Below are 19932 nucleotides of genomic sequence, written 5' to 3'. Positions count from 1 at the left end.
TATTAAGGCAGGTCTAGACCGGATACCGGTTGTTGCGCCGTTGATGATGATGAATAGCTGTAAACCCCAAAATGTACTGATGGTGGTAGTAAGGTCTATATGAGTCTTGTGGAAAATTTTCGCGTACATTTTAGACAATATGATCCGCCTAGGGCATGTTTCCAGAGGGCTGTACCCTGGATTTGCAACTAGCAAAAAGAATAGATATTTTCAAATCCAATTCCTTAGTTCATTTCTTAAATACTGAAAAAAATAATTAACTTTTAAGATCCTCCGTAGCTGGACAGTCTGGTGAAATCGTTTAACTATACCCTGGAGTTGGCACTTAAGAATACGGTTAAACTCTTCCCTGCTTGTCGCAAAAGGCGATTAAAAGAAATTTGTGAGCTAGCAACCTGTAGATTTTGAAACTTTATTACTACCGAAACGTCTACCACCCCTCAGATAGGGGCTGACTCCACGGTTACAACCTTATGCTATTGAAAACGGATTGGTTTCTGGTATGTGCGCACGCTCCTCTAAAATGGTAGCAAAGGTCCTTATAATGCTCGCTTTCTCCAACTTAAGTGCGAATCCCCATGATATAAGCTGGATATGGAAAAAGAAAACGAGATAGAGCGAGCACATAGGCCAGGATGCCAGACAGCTTTTAGAGATATTGAATTGGTGGGCCTCAGCACAAACCCGGGATGTGTGGAGTTCGTTTTTAAGGCAGGGCTAGACCGGATATTGGTCGTTCATGATGATAATTCTAGGCCTAAGCAAAGTATGATGGTGGGACTCTGGAGAGTACTCTCTTTTCTCCAGCGGCAATGCGATTTTGTACTCTGTAAATCGAAGTGGTAGCAGACGCGAATCCGGCTTCTTATTGTTTCTGGCGGCAATCGTATAACGCGCTCTCTTCACTTGGGGGCTTCTAACTGCAAGATTCCGGTCCAAGTTAAGGGGCATCACAATTATACAATACTACGCACTAGTGGAGACTTCCAGTATAGTGGAAGTCCTCGGTGTTTAACGTAGGTACCTGTCTGTACCTGTATTGCATATGACGAAGTGCAAGGTTGCAATGGTCGACCTGAATTGTTCTGTGTATGTACATTTTTAAGGTTTTGTGTGAAACAAAACCTTATTAGAATCGACTCGATGTCTGTCTGTCTTTTTTTTTTGGGAAGGTGGAATTCTTCAAAAGACACTGGTTTGGACCCACTACCCACTAAAACCACCCTCGACTTTCTCTCTACCCCGCGGAACCACCATAAGGTATTACATCACGGGGCGGAGTTAGCTCACTCTAGCTTAATCTCATTTCTTCTATACGCGGCGCACGTGACCGCGTTTTTCTCCTCTCCTCTGCTTTTCGCAGTTTATTTTGGATAGATGTGATCATGCAGTTGACCGCATCCCAATTCTCTTGATGTGCTAGCATTTTCGGCACCAGATTTTCTGGTACCAGCACCTCTCCAAGAGTCTCCTCTACATTCCTCCTTTCTTCCACAAACCTCGGACAGGGGAGGAATACATGCTCTGGGTTCTCTGGGACTTCATTGCAATTTGGACAGTCGGGTGAACTCTCCAATTCAAACCTGTGAAAGAAACTGGATGAGATTATAATTAATCTCACCGTGTCGTCTCTCTAACCACTCCTTGATGGCAGGAATGAGCCTATGAGTCGACTGACCCTTTCCCGAGCGTTCCCACTGCTCTTGACATCTATTTATGGATCTCTCCCTTTCAGTCTTCTTTGTCCGCGATGAGGAAGAGGTTGGCTTCGCATTGTGTATGTTCGCCATCTCTTCTGCCAAGATGTCAATTGGAATCATTCCAGAGATGACGAATGCTGCATCATCTGAGACAGTCCTGAAGGCAGAGCATCCCTCAGGGCTATCCTCCTGTAGACTGAACCCAGTTTGGTAGCGTTCCCTGACATCCGCAACGCCTCTCTCCAAACTGGGGTTGCATAGAGCATGATCGAGGTCACCACCCTGGCTATAAGCAACCTAGAGGTATGCCGTGGCCCTCCCACGTTCGGCATCATCCTTGCCAGGGCCATAATGGCAGTGGATGATTTGTCGCAAACATACCGCACATGTTGCTTGTAGCTAAGCTTCCTGTTTATCACCACCCCGAAGTATTTGATGGTCGGCTTGGAAGTGATGATATGATTCCCAATTCTAATACAGGCGTAATTTCTCTTCCGGCGTTTAGTGATGAGGACCGCTTCCGTTTTTTCCTCCGCAAGTGTCAGACCAGAGCTCTTTAGCCAACTTTTAACAGCACTGATTGCCTCGCTTGAGTATAACTCAGCATCTTCGAGATGCTTTGCGACAGCAACCAGCGCTATGTCGTCAGCGTAACCCATCACTGTGGCTTCCCCCGGAAGGGGAAGATTAAGTACATCGTTGTACATGATGTTCCACAGTAGTGGGCCCAATACGAAGCCCTGCGGGACACCCGCGGAAACAACGTACTCCTGGGGTCCGTCATCCGTGTCATACCAGGGCCTCCTTTCAGTTAAATAACTATCGACGATAGCAGCGAGATAGGCGTCTGTCCGTCCGTTTGCCTGTCTGTCTGTCACACCCGATTTATTCGGAAACGGCTCGACCGATTGTCACCATTGGTGAAAGCATGTGATCTGTTGTTCCCTTTACATACAGCAAGTGGCGCCATTTTGTGTTAAGTTTAAGGGGGGCTCCCCATACGTGTGAATGGAGGGTGCAAGATTTTTTTTTATAAAATGTGGCCATGTATCAAATGAAAGGGCTCAATTAGTACTTTTCGAAACTGGTTCCATATTTGATATCGAGTGAAACATAGGGGAGTGAGGGCTCAAAATATGACCATCAAAAAGTGTAACAGGTCTCGTTCTCAGAATTTATCCAACCGAAACATTTGAAAAAAATCACAGTTGTGCATATCTACGAAATCTAGGCCTCAAAATACATCCGGTTCCGATATCTGCACAAATAAAGTTAATAATAGTATATTTCCATATTTTAGAAATTTACCCGGCACCCCCCTTAGGTTCATCGCAGAAGTACAAAATTTGGCATGAGTGTAAGGAATAACAAGTGCATAATCTGGTCAAGTTTGAAGAATCCAATTATTATTAACAAAGTTATAGGGAGTGAAACTTTGCCATTTTTCGTGAATTTCGAGCATTCTATAACCTGTATGACGCCATCATCATATATCAATTCGGAAATTGGCGGTTTATTTGTTTAGAATGAGGATAATATCTATGGCTGTAATATGTAGGTATGTCTTGTAGTTTGGAAAAATATGAAGGAATATATACGGATAGAAAAGTGTTGAAATTTCTTACATAAGATGAACACAAAACCTTAATACCCGAAGCGCGAGCTTCCGGTATTCCGAATTGTTTGTATCTGTTGTAGGTTAAATTCTTCGCATTTGCTAATAATATGAGGTTGACTATTATCAACACAGGGCTTTCCATCAAATAATTTATTTAAATATTTATTTATATTTATATAAATATATTTATATAAATCGCTTTCTAAAAGCTAGAAGGCAATGCAATGCAACTTTTTCGTCTCCATTACCGCAAGACACCGTTTATTGTCTTTTATAGTGGGCTAACACTCAGGACTATAGAGAGCGGCAGACGGACGATATTGCAGTAAATTTAAGATTTGAGGCGTTCGCTGATACGTCGATCACAAAGATCAGCAGTTGTGGAATGCCACTTAATCCAGGTCGCATTAATGCGTGAAACAATTTTATTACGCAGTTCGCCATTGGCTGATAGCATTAACCGAGATATTTAATTCGCTCAATTGTGGGCAGTTTACTGCAGTTGAAAGAACTGGGCAATTGAAATATCTCGAGTCAATGCTATTAGCCAATGGAGAACTGCGGTACTACTACTACTTTCTTTTCTTTATAAGGCCATAATAAGAAATATATTATTGGAAAAAAAGAAGGAATTTTGTGAATTCAGAAGTTTATACCACCGAGGTGGAAAGAACACTTCACTAGGGTTCTTAACCGTATTAAATCCGGTGCGGTTGCTCTTCTTGTGGATGAAATAGCTAGTCACCGTAACAGGTAGATCCGGACTGTTCTTCCAAGCAGAAGAGAAATCATTTTGTCCATCGACGTACTCAAACGGAGTAAAACGCTGCACCTATAGTTACTGCAGATTTGCTACTAGAGGTAGCTTTGGACTGATGAAGGGGGTAAGTCGCTCCCGAAATATATATTTATGTTTAAAACCAAAAATTGTAGTTTGGAGGAAGCTACTCCTTGTCCTTTTAGGCTGGACTACCAATAGCAGACGAAAATCTAATCTCTTAGAAATAAACAATGATTTGCAAAGTTGTTAGGCGATTTCGCTCCTTCGTACCTTGCATTTTCCTAATTAAGCTGTGGATTAGAGTTGGCCAAAATCAATTTTGTTGGCCTAGAAATTAAAATGGAAGATGGAGATAATCAAACCTAGAGTTTGGTAACGCCATGTGGATGACTCCTGGCCATTGTAAAAGGGGATAAGCAAGATATACTTGACCAAATCAACAAGTGGCTGTCTAATATAAAATTAACGATGAAAGAGGAATCAAATGATGGCATTCCCTTCGTCGACATAAAAATACTGAATAATGGCTTCGGCATATATAGAAAGTTATCGAGTACACAACGTACCATCGTCAGGACGTTTAAAAAGTTTTGAAAAAAATCATACATTGTGGATACAGCCACAAAACATGAACTTCGGCCAACTCTAATCCATAGCTTAATTAGGAGGATGCAAGGTACGAAGGAACGAAATCGCCTAACAACTTTGTTAACAAGAGAGGAGGAAGATGGACATACAATGAGCCAGTGTAACTTGCTCAATGGAAATGTTCCCAGCTTTGCGACGAATCTAGGCCAAAGAAGGCATCGAAGCAGTTGGATCAAGAAAAAGACCCGAAGAAGGAAGAGGAAAAAGCGGCATGTACAAGATGTCTTGCGAAAATTGCCCTTGTGCATACGTAGGGCAAACCAAACGGCTTGTCAACTGTTCAAATCTCCCGCTTCTGATCTCATCACGACAGTACCCTTCCTGCGTTGGCGCTGACTGTGTGTGTAAATTTACAGCGGTAATCTATCTACATCTCCGCTTGGCGTCTATCATATCATTTTTGACGCGCAATTCGCTGTTTACTTTTTTCTCGTTTTCGTTTCGTTTTCGTTTCCGTTCTTCTCATCCTGCTTTGTGCGGTCAATAAAATTAATCAAAATCAATCTTTCGTTTTGTTGTTGATATCATTTCATTTATCATTTCTCAGCCAACCCTGAGTTTGGTTGAATGTCGAAAGAAGTCCGGGCGCAGTATTTTCAAAGAACGCATTTTTCGAATATTGTTGTTGAAGCGTTTCTCGAACATCAACATTCGGGTCAAGGAATATTTTAAAGGAGCTGATTTAATAAAATGGGGCAGAAAAACACATATCAATTCTGCGATCACACGGAATATTGTAGAACATGACCATAAAATGGAGGGTAAGGGTATTGAAAGAGGTCAAGCGCAACAAATTGGATCCTTACGAGAGGTTCTTCATTGGAAAAGAGTCTCAGGACCACCGGTTGAATACAGATATGGGTAACACACACTTATATCTGTATTAAGATCTAATTAATGCCTAACTTTTAAGATAATTAGATTCAAATATGATAGTTAGTATATATTAGGATTAAGGATATTTCTGGGATTGTTCCGCTGAAGAAGGCAGCAAGTGGCTGCCGGGATATGTACTCGGAATAGAAACGAAAATCATTGACAAAAAAGAAATTAGAATCTGTCTGAGGATTTTCCTCTGCCCTGGTAAGAAGCCGTAGTCGTCTTTGTTCCTCTTTTCATTTTTGAACTTTGGGTGTTAACCCCAAAAGAGGAGTCCATGCTCTCCATTTGGTCCGATCCGACATTAAATGGATGCGGACTAAGGACTTTTCAATCCCCAAAAAGAAATTAGAATCTGTTTATTTGTTCGGACATGATTTCTGTCAACGCAAACATGCCGGGCGCAGCACACAATACTATTGCTACTACGATTCCCTAGAGAGTGGAAGAAGGGGCTGATCATCAAGATCCCAAAGAAGGGGACCCGCTCCTTCCCGTCGCAAAGACAATAGCTAAAATAATCCTGGAACGCATCAAAGTATAATATATCTCAAAAGCGTGATCGACAGATAGAGATCGATTTGGAGATTTCGAGAAAGCTTTAGATAGCGTGAACAGGGAGTGCAATTGAAAGTTCTATGCAGGAGGGGCATTCCAGATTAACTAAAAGCTATTAACTGCGGAGTCCCGCAGGGTTGTCATCAATATTATTTCTTGTTGTTATCGGCGACATTCTTCATATTGCCTTGTCCGGAGGATGTGGAGGAATCCAATGGACTGTGACATCTTTCTTTAAACACTTCCACAACGCTGATGACATGGCAAACCTTGCATGAGATGGAGCGATGGCGTAGGCTAGGACGCCAGATTGCTTTTAGGATATTGAATTAGTGGACCTCGGCGCAAAACTGGGTTGTCGGTAGTTGTTTATGAAGCCGGGCCTAGACCGGATACCTGTTTTTGCGCTGTTCCCGAAATATCGGTATATGCCCAACAAAACAAAATAACTAACCACTTACGAAGAAGAAGAAAGGATGGACGCAGGCAATTACATTTTACAAATCTCTAGTTACTTACTTTTGTCTGGTCATCATCTTGTTGTTGTACATCGCCTTGGGCGGCGTAAAATAGGTGTAGATGCCCTTGCATGGTGGACACGTTGCTGTCTTCGCTTGATTAGCATTAGTCGGGAAATTCGGTTCGATGAGTCCCACGGGATTCTTCTTCGCGTCGGGGCATGGGAATTTCTTGGCGTGTGTGGCACAGGGAGCTGGACATGTTGGCATTTTGGAGGAGCTTTGTTGTTATTTCGTTTCTATTTTCTATTTACACGCTATCGGCGGTTCCCGGCAGTTACTATGTGAACACAAGCGAAAATCAATTGGCGCGCGTTTATGCTTCCGCTTCATCCAAACTCTTATTCCATCGAGATTAACTAAAGCTATCTAATCTGGTTAAGCGGGCTAGAAAATTACCATTGGCTTATGAATAATTGTAAAATTACAGGAAGTTTTCCGTCTTCGAATTCACCACGGGCCACTGTAAAAATCAAAGGAAATTTTTGTTTTGTTTACAAGCACGCGGGGATGTCCCTCGGGAGTACAGGCAAATATTCACGGCACGCACAATGTTTACGATAAGGCGGGCCACGAAAACAATCAATGGAACTTCGAGTAAGTGAATGACGATTTTTGAAATTTTTGCGATTTCGTTGTCGTTGGATTTGACAAATTTTGTCATGTTCCTTAGATGCGGCGAATAACGTCACAACGGAATGTAATTTCCGGGCTTAAAGCCTGCGAAAGGCTTGAAATTTAATGGACAAATTGCACTAAATTAAACACCGGGAGTTGGGCAGAGTTGGCTGTTATTCTATGAAAAGTGCGTTTCCATGGGACTTGGTGTCCTTGCTATTGGGTGTTGTCGATGTTTTTGGTTCGTGTCTCCACTGGTGAAGATGTTGTTTGCTATAAATACGGACATTTTTAAAAGATGGCGCTGGCATAGGAAAATCTCCGATACAAAATATTTTGTTGATTAATCTGAACGTGAAATATTTTACTCTTCTTCCATAAAATGTTATGTAGACTTACCTTGATTACTAAATTCATTGAGCGTCTAGTCAGATATTTGAAGAAGAATTCGTTCGCATTTGCTTCTAAAATCACCTAAAAAGGGAACTGGAACCGGGGACAAACGTAGAAACACGATTTTTCAGCTCATATTCCGAGAAAAGAGCCCATTATTAAGAAAGAGAAGAGCCAAAGGCCAACGTTCGCCAATGGGCCTTGGGTTGTCCCACATCAAAAACATTTAAAAAAAAAATATTTTTATTTATAAATAGTGGACATCACAAATTTAAAAAATATCTAACCAAAGAGACCTTAGCAGCTAACTTAATCTAAGGTTATAGCTATGGAACTAAAGGAATAAGATCTGCTTGCGTTGTTTGAGGAAAGATCACAAAATACCTTCAATCGTTGCAGATGGTTTATTTGGGTGGAGGGTTGAGGAGGTGGCCTCAAAAGGGTGGGACGGGAAGCGGATTAGGAACGACCGGAGCCGTTTTGTTTGGGTGGAGGTACATATCGAGAATGAGAATAGCGACCAGTGCAGAGGACTACTATACCTTCTCTGTCGAACAGTCGGTTATTACTATTATAGTTCTGGGAACTAAATGGAGAAAACATTCCTCATAGTTCTCGATCCACAGACAGTCGATAACTAGGGGTTTGGGATGTGATTGACTCCTTTCTAGAAATTTTACCACGTATCTGGCGGCGTATGGAAGGAATAATTGAGGATTTGGTTTGATATATACTTCGTACCATCGCCCTTTTTAAATATCTCGGTACAGTAGCGAAGAATTTCTCTTTCCTTGACGAGGAATGGGAATTGAATTGATATGGGGAGATAGGTTCTTGGCAGCAGAAGTCATCGAAGTTATCCTCATTCTATTCCCGCGGAAGACAATGTTATGGGCTTTGAAAATATAAGCGAAAGGCTATGCACTCTGCGTTTGCGAGGCAAGTTTAGAAATATAAGCCTCATTAAAGTTCAGGTCCCTACAGAGGAGACTGCAGAATGGGAGAAGGATACCTTCTACGAGGCAGTTGAGCGGATCCTCGAAACCTGTCCCAAATATGATATTAAAATCATATTAGGAGATTGCAACAGTCAAGTAGGGACGGAGCCCGTATTCAGGCGATACGTCCGCCGCCATAGCTTACATAGGAATACCAATGATAACGGACTGCGGATTGATCAGTTAGCAGTATCGTACGAAATGGGTGTTGGAAGTACCCGCTTTGCGCGGAAAGCGGTCCACAAACATACGTGGCCCTCTTCAGACGGAACTTTCAAGCAAATTGACCACGTGCTGATTGACCGCCGTCACCTCTCAGCCTTGAATGTCAGAACATATAGGGAGCCAATATAAACTCGGATTACTATCTTGTTGGCATGGTGCTCTGAGCTCGAATTACAACACCACCTACAATCCCCTCTGACAACCAGGTGAGACTGAATACTGAAGCCATTCACAACGCAGCCCCCCGTAACACCTATAAGGGGGAAATGGATGCCGCAATAACCCCAGCTAATAGATGTCCTGGAGATGAAGCATCAACAAATCATCTTCACGACAACCTGAAGAGCGTTATTATTGATACGGCCACAAATACCCTTAGCCCCAGCCGCAAGAAAGAGTCGGAATGGATGGTTTGACGATGAATGTAAGTTAGCAACGGAATGGAAGAATGTTGCATACCGGTACGCACAGAGACCTACAAGGAACTCCGTCGAGCGGAGAAGCGACTTCACAGACGGAAGAAGGAAGCCTGGGAGAACCAACAGGTCTGTGAACTCGAAAAGTACAGGGAGCAACAGTAGTTTTACCAACAAGTCAGCAGGATGAAGCCTTAAACACCTTGATGCTCATCCTGCCGAGACAAAGAGGCAAATCTGATTTCCGACAGAAACGGCATATTTGAGCGACGAGTTGAGCATTTTGATGAACCACTGAACAACCAGAACATCGGCGAGTTGGGGGTCCCGCCAACTGAAGATGACGGACAAATACTGCCACCACCAAGTACAGAAGAAACAGTCCGTGCAATTCATCGGCTTAAAAATCATAAGTCGCCAGGAGCTGATGGAATTACAGCCGAATTGGTTAAATATGGAGATGACCAACTACACCAAGTGGTTCATCAACTGATGTTCAAAGTGTGGGACAGCGAATCAATGCCTGACGACTGGCAGAGAGGCATTATCTGTTCCATTTATAAAAAGTGGGATATCACGCAGTGCAGCAATTATAGAGGTATCACGTTGCTGAGTACCATCTATAAGGTATTTTTCGCTATTTTGCTAGGCCGGATATGTTCATCATGCGCCCAGAATATCATTATCATTATCATTACCATACCAAAGAAGCTTCACTCCTGGCAAATCAGTAACAGATCAGATTTTCCCTCTGCCGCAAGCGATGGAAAAACCGTTGGAATATGGACATCAGTTGCATCATCTTTTCATCGACTTTAAAGCCGCCTATGACCGCATAGCCAGGGTAAAACTGTACACGGCCATGTGAGAATTCGGTATCCTAACGAAATTGATAACACTGACTAGGCTGACTCTGACCAATTTGCGAGGCCAGATAAAGCACTATTGAGACTCTTCCAAATCAAAAACGGTCTAAGACAAGGGGATGCCTTATCATGCTTACTTTTCAAACTGGCCCTGGAGAAAGTGATTCGCGATGCAGACGTAAATGCGAGAGGCACCATCCACTTCAAGTCGACCCAACTACTGGAGTACGCCGACGATATTGACATTATGGGAGGAACAACCCGAGATATGCGCGAGATCTTGGACTGCACATTAATGAAGGCAAGACGAAGTATATGGTGGCAACGTCAGCGCCAAAAACCAAAGAAAGGACAACATCGAAACGCACTGGTCAAATGAAATTAATAAAGATAGCAGACTACAACTTTGAGACCGCTGAAAATGTCTCCTATATAGGGTTGAAAATCACAACCGATAACAGCTATGACGATGAAATCCGCGCACGGTTGTTGGCTGCCAACAGAGCTTATTTCAGCTTACAAAAACTGTTCCGCTCGACACGTCTCACCACTGGGTGTCTTACTGTACAAGACAATGATCTTGCCAGCCTTGGAGACTTGGGTTCCTAGGAAAAAAAAATTGCGAGAGAAGAATCCTCCGAAGAATTGTTGGCCCCCTACATGAGGATGGATGATTCCGTAGCCTACATAACGCCGAAATTTACACTAAATTTGGGGGGAAGGTTGGAACTGTGAACGCTCAGGCATTCAGTGAGTAACATGGTTTTATGTGGTTCTTAATGGGTGATCTTCATACGTGCAAAATGGAAGTGTACATTTTTTGTTAACAAATATAGTTCTGTGGCGTATCAAATGAAGGGTCCCGATAAGTAACTTTTAAAGCTGCTCTCAGTTCGTAGTAAAAGGAGGGAGGGTAGGGACTGAAAAGGTGCCATTTCTTTCGCAGACTCAATCTCAGAATCTATCCAATCGAAAAATCTGAGAAAAATTACGAAGCTGCCTAGGTTCCGAAATACTCTTCCTACCGATTGGTGTACAAATAAAGTTAATAATAGTATAATACTATAATTTTTAACAATTGACTGCGAACCCCCCCTCCCCCTCTAAAGTTCATCCTAGAATTATGGATCAGTAGTATAGACTATAATATAAAACATCATTCTATTAAGTTTGGTGGAAATCGCATCAATTCTAACAAAGTTTAATTGGTTGAAGTTGTCACTTTTGTGGAAATTGTAAGATTTAGAATGTCAGTAGTTCGTGTGAATAATATGACATAATATATGTATATACGTTACGGGCAAATGTCCATTTAAAGGTGTTTATATGAGAAATACAGAAAACCTTTCATACCTGAAGGGTCCAAATTCTAGTTTGCTGATTTGCCTAAAATTGGTTTACTGTCTGTCTGTCAGATGCACTTTTCTCAGAAACGGTTACACCCATTGACACGAAATTCAGTACAAAAAGGTTGGAACTGTGAACCTCACACATGCGGTGAATTATAAACGCGTATGAATTATAGCGTAAATTTTTTTCCACTATTCCGATCCACGCAACCCTTTCTTTTCTAGCCAATGTCAAAACTAATAACTACTTCGAAAAGTACTAGTTGAGACCTTTAATTTGATACTACACATGGCTATTATTCGCAGTTACAGTTACACGCCTCTTTTGTGTGGGGACCTTCCCTGAAATTCAACGTAAAATTATGTTACTCACTGCATGCAAGTGTTTTCGCAGTTCCCACTTTTCCACTGAATTTCGTATCAGTTGAAGTAACCGTGTCTGAGGAAATGGGTATCACAGACAGACGGACGGACAAACAGACAGTAAATCGATTTTAATAAGGTTTTGTTTTTAATAAAACCTCAAAAAACCGCCACATGAATACAAGTTCAAGTTTGCGGGCCTTAGAAATATGCTCTGAAGTTATGAAAATTTTAAGGAATTCCGTGCCATAAATCTTGAAGTATAGTGGCACCCGATTTTCAAGATGTAGTTCTGTGAAAAACGTATGTAAAAAATAAAATGTGATTATTAATAATTAACTTTTAACCCACCATTGCTGCTATACCTGGTGTAGAAACCTCCCGTTTCTTCAGAAAAGTCGTGCAAAGCCGATTGTTGTTCCTTGGCTTCAATACTCGCTCTTTTAGTAAAGTCACTTGGGCGTCAATCGGACCAATAAATTCGCGCTTTATTATGTGATCATATGACTGGCATATGAAAACTTACCTATTTAATTAGTAATATCAAAAATGTACATTGTCCAAATATTCTACTATATGCAGATACTATTTATGATAAAAAGAAAAAATACATTCCTGGGCCTCGGTCAATTTGTAATCGAGGAAGCGTGATTTCTACCGACGGTGGTTCCGAACTGGTTGTTGCCTAAGACATTAACTGCGCAAGATCCGCTTTCGCTTCATTGTCTAAAATGTGGAAACGTAGTTATCTGGGTAATGCCTGCTGAACCAACACCAACAGCTCTACTACTAAACCCTACCTCCACGTGGTGACCGCTGGGAGCTCTTCCTTAACGAAAAGCTGCAGACGGAGAAGGATGAAGGCGAGTCTCCCGCACCTTAATAGGGGACAAATTGTACCAACTGATCCTGCAGGTTGGGGGTTGGGTAGGGCTCACAACCTTACACGGAAAACAAATTGTTACGAAGCCATAACAGGAGCCTCGGACTGGACGGATTATACAACGACGAACCCGGCAACGACAACGGAATAACGATTTGCGCATTTTCTCACGGAACGTGCACTCGCTGTACAGAGATGAAGTTGATGAGCAGCTAGCCGATACCCTGTCCCAATATAGGGCCGATGTAACAGCGTTACAGGAGTTGCGTTGGACAGGGACCGGTTTCCTGGAGAAAAGCTGCTACATCATATATTATAGTGGCCATCCAATAAACTATGTGCTCGGAGTAGGTTGTTTAGTCAGGCAAAGAAATGAAACCTGCAGTTATCGGCTTTGAAAACATAACCGAACGGCTATGTACTCTGCGCTTGCGAGGAAAGTATAGAAATATAAACCTCATTAACGTCTACGCCCCTACAGAGGAGACTGCAGAGTCAGAGAAGGATACCTTCTACGAGGCAGTAGAACGAATCCTCGAAGCCTGTCCCAGATATGATATCAAAATCATACTTGGGGGTTTTAACAGCAACAAGTAGGGAAGGAGCCCGTATTCAGGGGATACGTTGGCTCCCATAGCTTACACGAAAATACAAATGATAACGGACTGCGGATTATTCAATTAGCAGGGTCACACGAAATGGTTGTTGGAAATACCTGGTTTGCGGTCCACAAACATACATGGGCCTCTCCAAACGGAACCACTTTCAACCAAATTGACCATGTGTTGATCGAACGCCGCCACCTCTCAGCCTTGATGAATGTCAGAACATATAGGGGGGCCAATATAGACTCGGATCACTACCTCGTTGGCATAGTGCTCTGAGCTCGAATAACAACACCACCTAGAATCTTCTCTGACAATCAGGTGAGAGTTAACACTGAAGCCATCCACAACACAGCCCTCCGCGACACCTATAAGAGGGAAATGTTGCATTCTCAAAGAACGCATCGCCGAGTTGGAGGTCCCGCCAACTGAAGGCGACGGACAAATACTGCCAAACACTACCACCAAGTTTAGGAGAAACAGTCCGTGCAATTCACCGGCTAAAAAATCATAAGTCGCCAGGAGCCGATAGAATTACAGCCGAATTGGTTAAATATGGAGGCGACCAGTTACACCAAGTGGTTCATCAACTTGTGCTCAAGGTATGGGACAGCGAATCAATGCCTGACGATTGGCAACGAGGCATTGTCTATCTCATACATAAAAAGGAAGATATCACGCAGTGCAGCAATTATAGAGGTATCACGTTGCTATAAGATATTCTCCGCTATCTTGGTAGGTCGGATAGCCCCATACGCCCAGAACATCATTGGCCCATACCGCGACACAGAAGTAAATGCGAAAGGCACCATCCTCTTCAATTCTACCCAACTAATGGCCTTCGCTGACGATATCATCATATCATATCATCCAGAGGGGCGTGTTCAACCGAATAACCGGTATTGTTCTTATCACGGCGCTCATTGATGATTAATTTGATGGTCCGCTCGACGAGTTTGGGAGACGGGTCATAGGACTAGTCCGTGTTGCAACTTCGTTAATTTACACCCGTACCTCTGCAGTGACTAAATAGAGATTGATTGATGGTCGCACAGCATTTTTTGAGGACAATGGTTGGAATTTTGTCAAGCCCAGTCGACTTTTTGTTTTTACTCTGCTGAATAGACATTGCGATCGTTTTGGTTTTAATGAATATAATTGGTGGGATAGAGCCAGTGAGTCTGAATGTGAAAAGTGGATGCTGGAATGGACCAAATTGGTAAAACTGTACACGGCAATGAGAGAATTCGGTATCCCGACGAAACTAATAAGACTGACTAGGCTGACCCTGACCAATGTTCTAGGCCAGATGAAAGCAGCAGGATCACTCTCAAGACCATTCGACATCAACAACGGTCTACGACAAGGGGATACCCTATCACGCGTCCTCTTTAACCTGGCCCTCGAGAAAGTGATCCCTGACCCAACTACTGGCCTATGCTGACGATATCGACATCATGGGAAGAACCACCCTAAACGTACAAACTGCCTTCATCCAGATCGAGCAGGCGACGATAGGCGCAAGATCTTGGCCTGCACATCAATGAAGGCAAGACAAAATATATGGCGGCAACATCAGCACCGAGGACGAACCAACCAACAACATCAAACCGTACTGGTCAAACAGGGAGAATAAGGATAGGAGAATACAACTTTGACGTTGACAATTTCTCTTATCTAGGGTCGAAAATCACAACCGATAACAGCTATGATGATGAAATCCGCGCACGGTTGTTGTCAGCCAACAGAGCCTATTTCAGCTTACAAAGACTGTTCCACTCGAAACGTCTCACCATAGGGTCAAAGCTCTTACTGTACAAGACTATGATCTTGCCAGTCCTCATGTATTCCTCGGAAGCTTGGGTTCTTAGCAACAAAAATTGCGAAGTCTTGGCCGCGTTCAAGAGAAGAATCCTCCGAAGAATTTTTGGTCCCCTACATGAGGATGGACAATGGCGGAATCTATGAGCGATACCATGACCGTCAGGTTGTGGATAAAATCTAGCTCAGTTGGTTACGGTGAGCGGGTCACATAATCCGTATGGTTGAGGATGATCCCACCTGAAAAGTCTATAAGGGCAATATCTATGGTAGAAAAAGAAGACGAGGCAGACCCTGCCTAAGATGGAGCGATGGCGTTGGCCAGGACGCCAGACAGCTTTTAGGGAAATCGAATTGGTGGCCCTCGGCGCAAACCGGGATGTCTGGAGTTCCTTATTAAGGCAGGCCTAGACCGGATACCGGTTGTTGCGCCGTAGATGATGATGATGAAGTTGAGACTGTTCTATGCTAGTGTTCTTTTTGTGTTGCTACATGGGAATAGCACATGAAAAGTGACCACCAATATCACTCGAAAGCTTCAGGTTTTCGTTAACACCTCTCTGCGTCGTATCATCGGAGTACGCTGGCTTGATACTATTTCAGGCGAAGAACTTGATTGTCGCACAGGCCTGTCAGAACGGAGGGTCGCTCAAAGAGCACTTGGCGCGCAAAAGTAGAGGAAGGATGCCGGTGTCTCGTGGAGTCGTATGTGAAGTTAGAGTGCATTTCAGTGATGCCGCGTAGGTGTGGTTGACCCGCTATATCCCTAGATATATATGTGCTACACCCACCAAGGTATATGTGCGAGTATTTATTGAAAATCAGAAATGCTATGGTTTTCCCCTAGCGAGGAATTTTCTCGCCGGTTTGGAATAGTCGGGCTATAACCAAATCAGATTGATTTTAGAATTATGTAGGTAAGGAGCGTGGAATTTTCAGCTTGGGCTAAATTTTCTCCCTTTTGCCCTGTTGATAATGGCTTTTATGCCGCTAGCAAAATGGCGATGTCTCTGCCTGGAACATGGCCGCGATTTTTCCAAAGGTTTGAGCTAGTTCTATAATTGGATTTATCGAAAATATTTATGGGCCTTTCAGTAGTTATTAGAGAGTATGCCTTGTGGATAAATCTGGAGTTCACATCTAAGCCACGTCACTAGAAACTAGCGCCAATGGTACCCTTTCAGCTACAAGTGAATATCGGGTAGATTTAGGATAGCTTCAAACTTTGCCAACGGCATAGTTCCCATCGCTCCAGCGATGCTTAAGCAGTCGAGACTTTGAATCTATGCTAGTTGCTTCCTTGTGTCAGCAAAGTTTATTCTCGGCCACCAGACAATGCGTGCATACATTATAAAGCGCTTTATTATGGGTGTGTGCTGCCAGTGAACCCGTTGTGGTGAAATCTATCAGAATGAAAGAAATCTGCAGAGCTTATGTTATTAATGCTGGCTGCATCCCCTCATGGAGGGTCGTTTGTAGCTACGATCGCTAAACCTTATATTGATTCAGAATGATCTGTGTTAAAACTTTGTGGTCTAGTCTATGAGCAAGCAGATGCAGTTTTAATTGCAACGTAATATTGAAGCTTATCCTAATTAGGGATGAAGACGTGCTATTTCCGACTTTACTCCTTTTCAGGTAAACTGCTAAGAACGCATGAATATACACATTTGGTATTGTCTTAATTTCAAATTTATGGTCACTGTGGCATTCAGGGTGTCCGTGATTTGTCTAAGTATGGGAGCTTTCCTATGTTGAATTTCTTTCAATTTATTGAAAAATTTGTAATTAGAAAAAAAGTTTCCCAATCTCCTTTTTCTTCAGCCTTTGTCCCGTTCACAAGCGGGGTCGACTCGTGGTGATTGGCTTCGCCATTTGGCTCTATCGAATGCCTGATCTGGGTGCAATCTCGAGGCTTTCAACTCCCCATCTAGCGTATCAAGCCACCGTTGTTTAGGTCTGCCTTTTGATCGTTTATCATCGACTTCGATGTTCAGACCAATCTTGGCAAGTGAATTCTCGTTGGCACGAATTGCGTGACCATACCACCGAAGACGCCTCTCTCGCAACTTTTCCACGATCGTTGCAACCCCATAACGATCGCAGATATCGTCATTTCGGGTGTGATCTAAACGTGTGACGCCAATAGTCCAACGTAGCAACTTCGTCTCCATTACCGCAGGATGCCGTTCATTGTCTTTCATAGTCGGCCAACACTCAGAACCATAGAAAGCGACTGGACGGACGACATTGCGGTAAATCTTTGATCTTCTGCGTCGATTACAAAGACCACCAGTTGTGGAACGCCACTTCATCCAGTTTGCTTTAATGCGTGAAGCAATTTCATAACGCAGTTCTCCATTGCTTGATAGTTTGCTGTATTTTCCATGCGCTAATGAATACACGTCGTCAACAAGAATTTGTTTACATTTTTCTCGGTTAAATAATAGGTCAAACTTGATCAATAGCGTCTGTTATATTCAAATCAATTGATATACCAATATTTCACTCCATTTACAACAATTTTGGAATGATCAATTCTTTATGACTTTCCTTAATTATTCTTTATCGTTCGGTTTGTTCAATCACAGTTTCTTATTACAAATTACACTCACTGCGTCAATAAGCCTATTAACATAAATTATAAGACGCTTGAAACAAAATGAATTCCCACAGGCCCGATGTGTTCTATGTCACGGTTGGAGGCAGAAGAGACCGGCTTATTTCCATGCGGTCCTTTCTGTCCCAACCAACGGCACTTTCTCACCGCTAACTCTCCACTCCCGTGGCGAGTTCTAAATGAGTGGCGAGTTCTAAAGTGAGTGGAGAGTTCTGCGCCATCTACCCGTCCGCATCCGCAACATTCGAAATAAATTTCGAATGCTGCAGATCCTGCCGCGCCACAATAGCGTTGACCCGAGGTATTTAAATCGCTCAGTTCTGGGCAGATCACTGCCGCTGACAGTGATTGTGCTTGTTTCATTGGGATCGGTTGTAAAAAATTCAGTTTTGTTTAAATTCAATCTGAGACCGTGTTGCATGAGGCGATCATTCCATTTCTGAACAAGTTGCTCGAGATCATTTTTGCTATCAGATGCTAGGAAAACATCATCTGCATAAAGCAGTGTGTAGGGCGCTGGACGTTGGATATCCCGTGTGACGGTGTCCATAACAAGAACAAAGAGGATTGGTGAGAGGGCGCTTTCTAGATGAACACCAACAGAGACACGAAGCGGTTTTGATACACCCGCCATACTTTGAACTTTACTTTTCGGATCGTGGTAGAGCTGGGTTCAGCGCACGAGTTCTTCTGGCACGAAGTGTTGTCGTAAAGCATACCAGATGAGTTCGTGTGGCACATGGTCAAACGCTTTCTCTAGATCCAGAAAGGCAATGTAAAGAGGGCGATGCTTCTCACGGTGTCTCTCCATGAGTAACCGCGCAGCGTGTATTGTGTCAGTAGTTCCGCAGTTTTTGACAAATCCGGCTTGATTCACGGTTATTTCAACGATTTCGCGAATAAGGTTGTCAAGAATGCGTTCAAAAATCTTCATGGTATGGGAAAGTAATCGGATCGGACGGTAATTTGAACATTATGCTGGACTACCTTTCTTTTTCCATATTGGAACTGTGGTACTTTCTTGGCAGTCAGATGGTGTTCTTCCTTCCTGAATAACCCGGTTAAAGAATTCACTGAGCCGCAGTGTTGGGTCCCAGCTCTTCGCTTTCCAGAGCTCAGATGCGATGTCGTTAGGTCCTGTTGCTTTCCCCGACTTCATTTGTTTTATTGCCTCCTCGACTTCAGTTGCGCTGACTGGTGGAACTGGTCCAAATGTCGGCAATGATTGTGGAAGTGGAGGATGAGCAAATTCTTCAGAATGTTTCCTAATGTTGAGGGAATAATACCGTAGTAATTTCATACCGGAACATAATAGGGCATATACACTATCAAACAAATTGCGCAAAGCAGGCTGTTGCGCAATAATTTGCAAATGTATGGGCGGATGTTTGAAACATGTTTGAAATCTTTTGCGCAACGGAGCCGTTTGCGCAACGCGATGTGTTGTGTGTGGGCATATTGTGCTTCGTTGCGCAATATTTTTCAGCCGACCACTGAAATATAATTTTAATAAAGGTAGAATTTCAACCTCATCTCCGGAGGGGGTGGAAAGGAGGAAGAGGAACTCGATGCGCCCATCGCCCTTTACATCAGCATGATCAAGTTGAGTTTTCAAGGTTAACCCACGAGGAGGACCGAATGGGGAGAAAGGTTTTCTTTTTCTAACCTCATTAAAGAGCAGCGGTAGCCATCATCCCTTTAAACGATAAGGTTTAATTTTGAGCCCTATTTCTGCAGTGATAAAGGATGTCCCCTCTCTCAAATTCCCGAGAGGACATATAGAAGGAAAAAAATATCCCTCCTAGTTGCGAATCATATATAAGCTGTTAGAGCAATTATCGCCCCAATGTGGAAGGGAGGCTAGAGAGGACTCCACCCCCTTACCCTCCTACCCCTCCCGATAACAATACAGATAGATGCAATACCCTTTTAATGGCATGTTACTCATACCGTTTCCAACTTGTAACTAATGTTTGAACAAAATTTCACTAAGTGTATGGGAAATGCAATTGCACAACGCAACGTTGCGCATCGCCCCGTTGCGCAATTCGTTTGACAGTGTATGGGCCCTAT

General features: G+C 43.0%; 1 protein-coding gene across 2 annotated transcripts in view; it reads right to left on the bottom strand.

Annotated features, from left to right (window-relative positions):
• LOC119650190 (radial spoke head protein 3 homolog B) overlaps positions 1–7418 on the bottom strand; it is a 67730-nt gene extending 60312 nt beyond the window's left edge. The window contains exon 1 of one of the 2 annotated variants that reach the window (XM_038052752.1): positions 6704–7418. In XM_038052752.1, coding sequence (XP_037908680.1) covers positions 6704–6912 — 209 coding nt within the window. In that variant the 5' untranslated portion in view covers positions 6913–7418. The remainder of the gene's footprint in view (positions 1–6703) is intronic. The other variant, XM_038052753.1, reaches the window with a different exon arrangement.
• Between the last annotated feature and the right edge of the window lie 12514 nt (positions 7419–19932).

Source organism: Hermetia illucens, chromosome 2, assembly GCF_905115235.1.
Source record: "Hermetia illucens chromosome 2, iHerIll2.2.curated.20191125, whole genome shotgun sequence".
Taxonomy (NCBI): Eukaryota; Metazoa; Arthropoda; class Insecta; order Diptera; family Stratiomyidae; genus Hermetia; species Hermetia illucens.
This window is presented reverse-complemented; position numbering and strand designations above follow the sequence as displayed.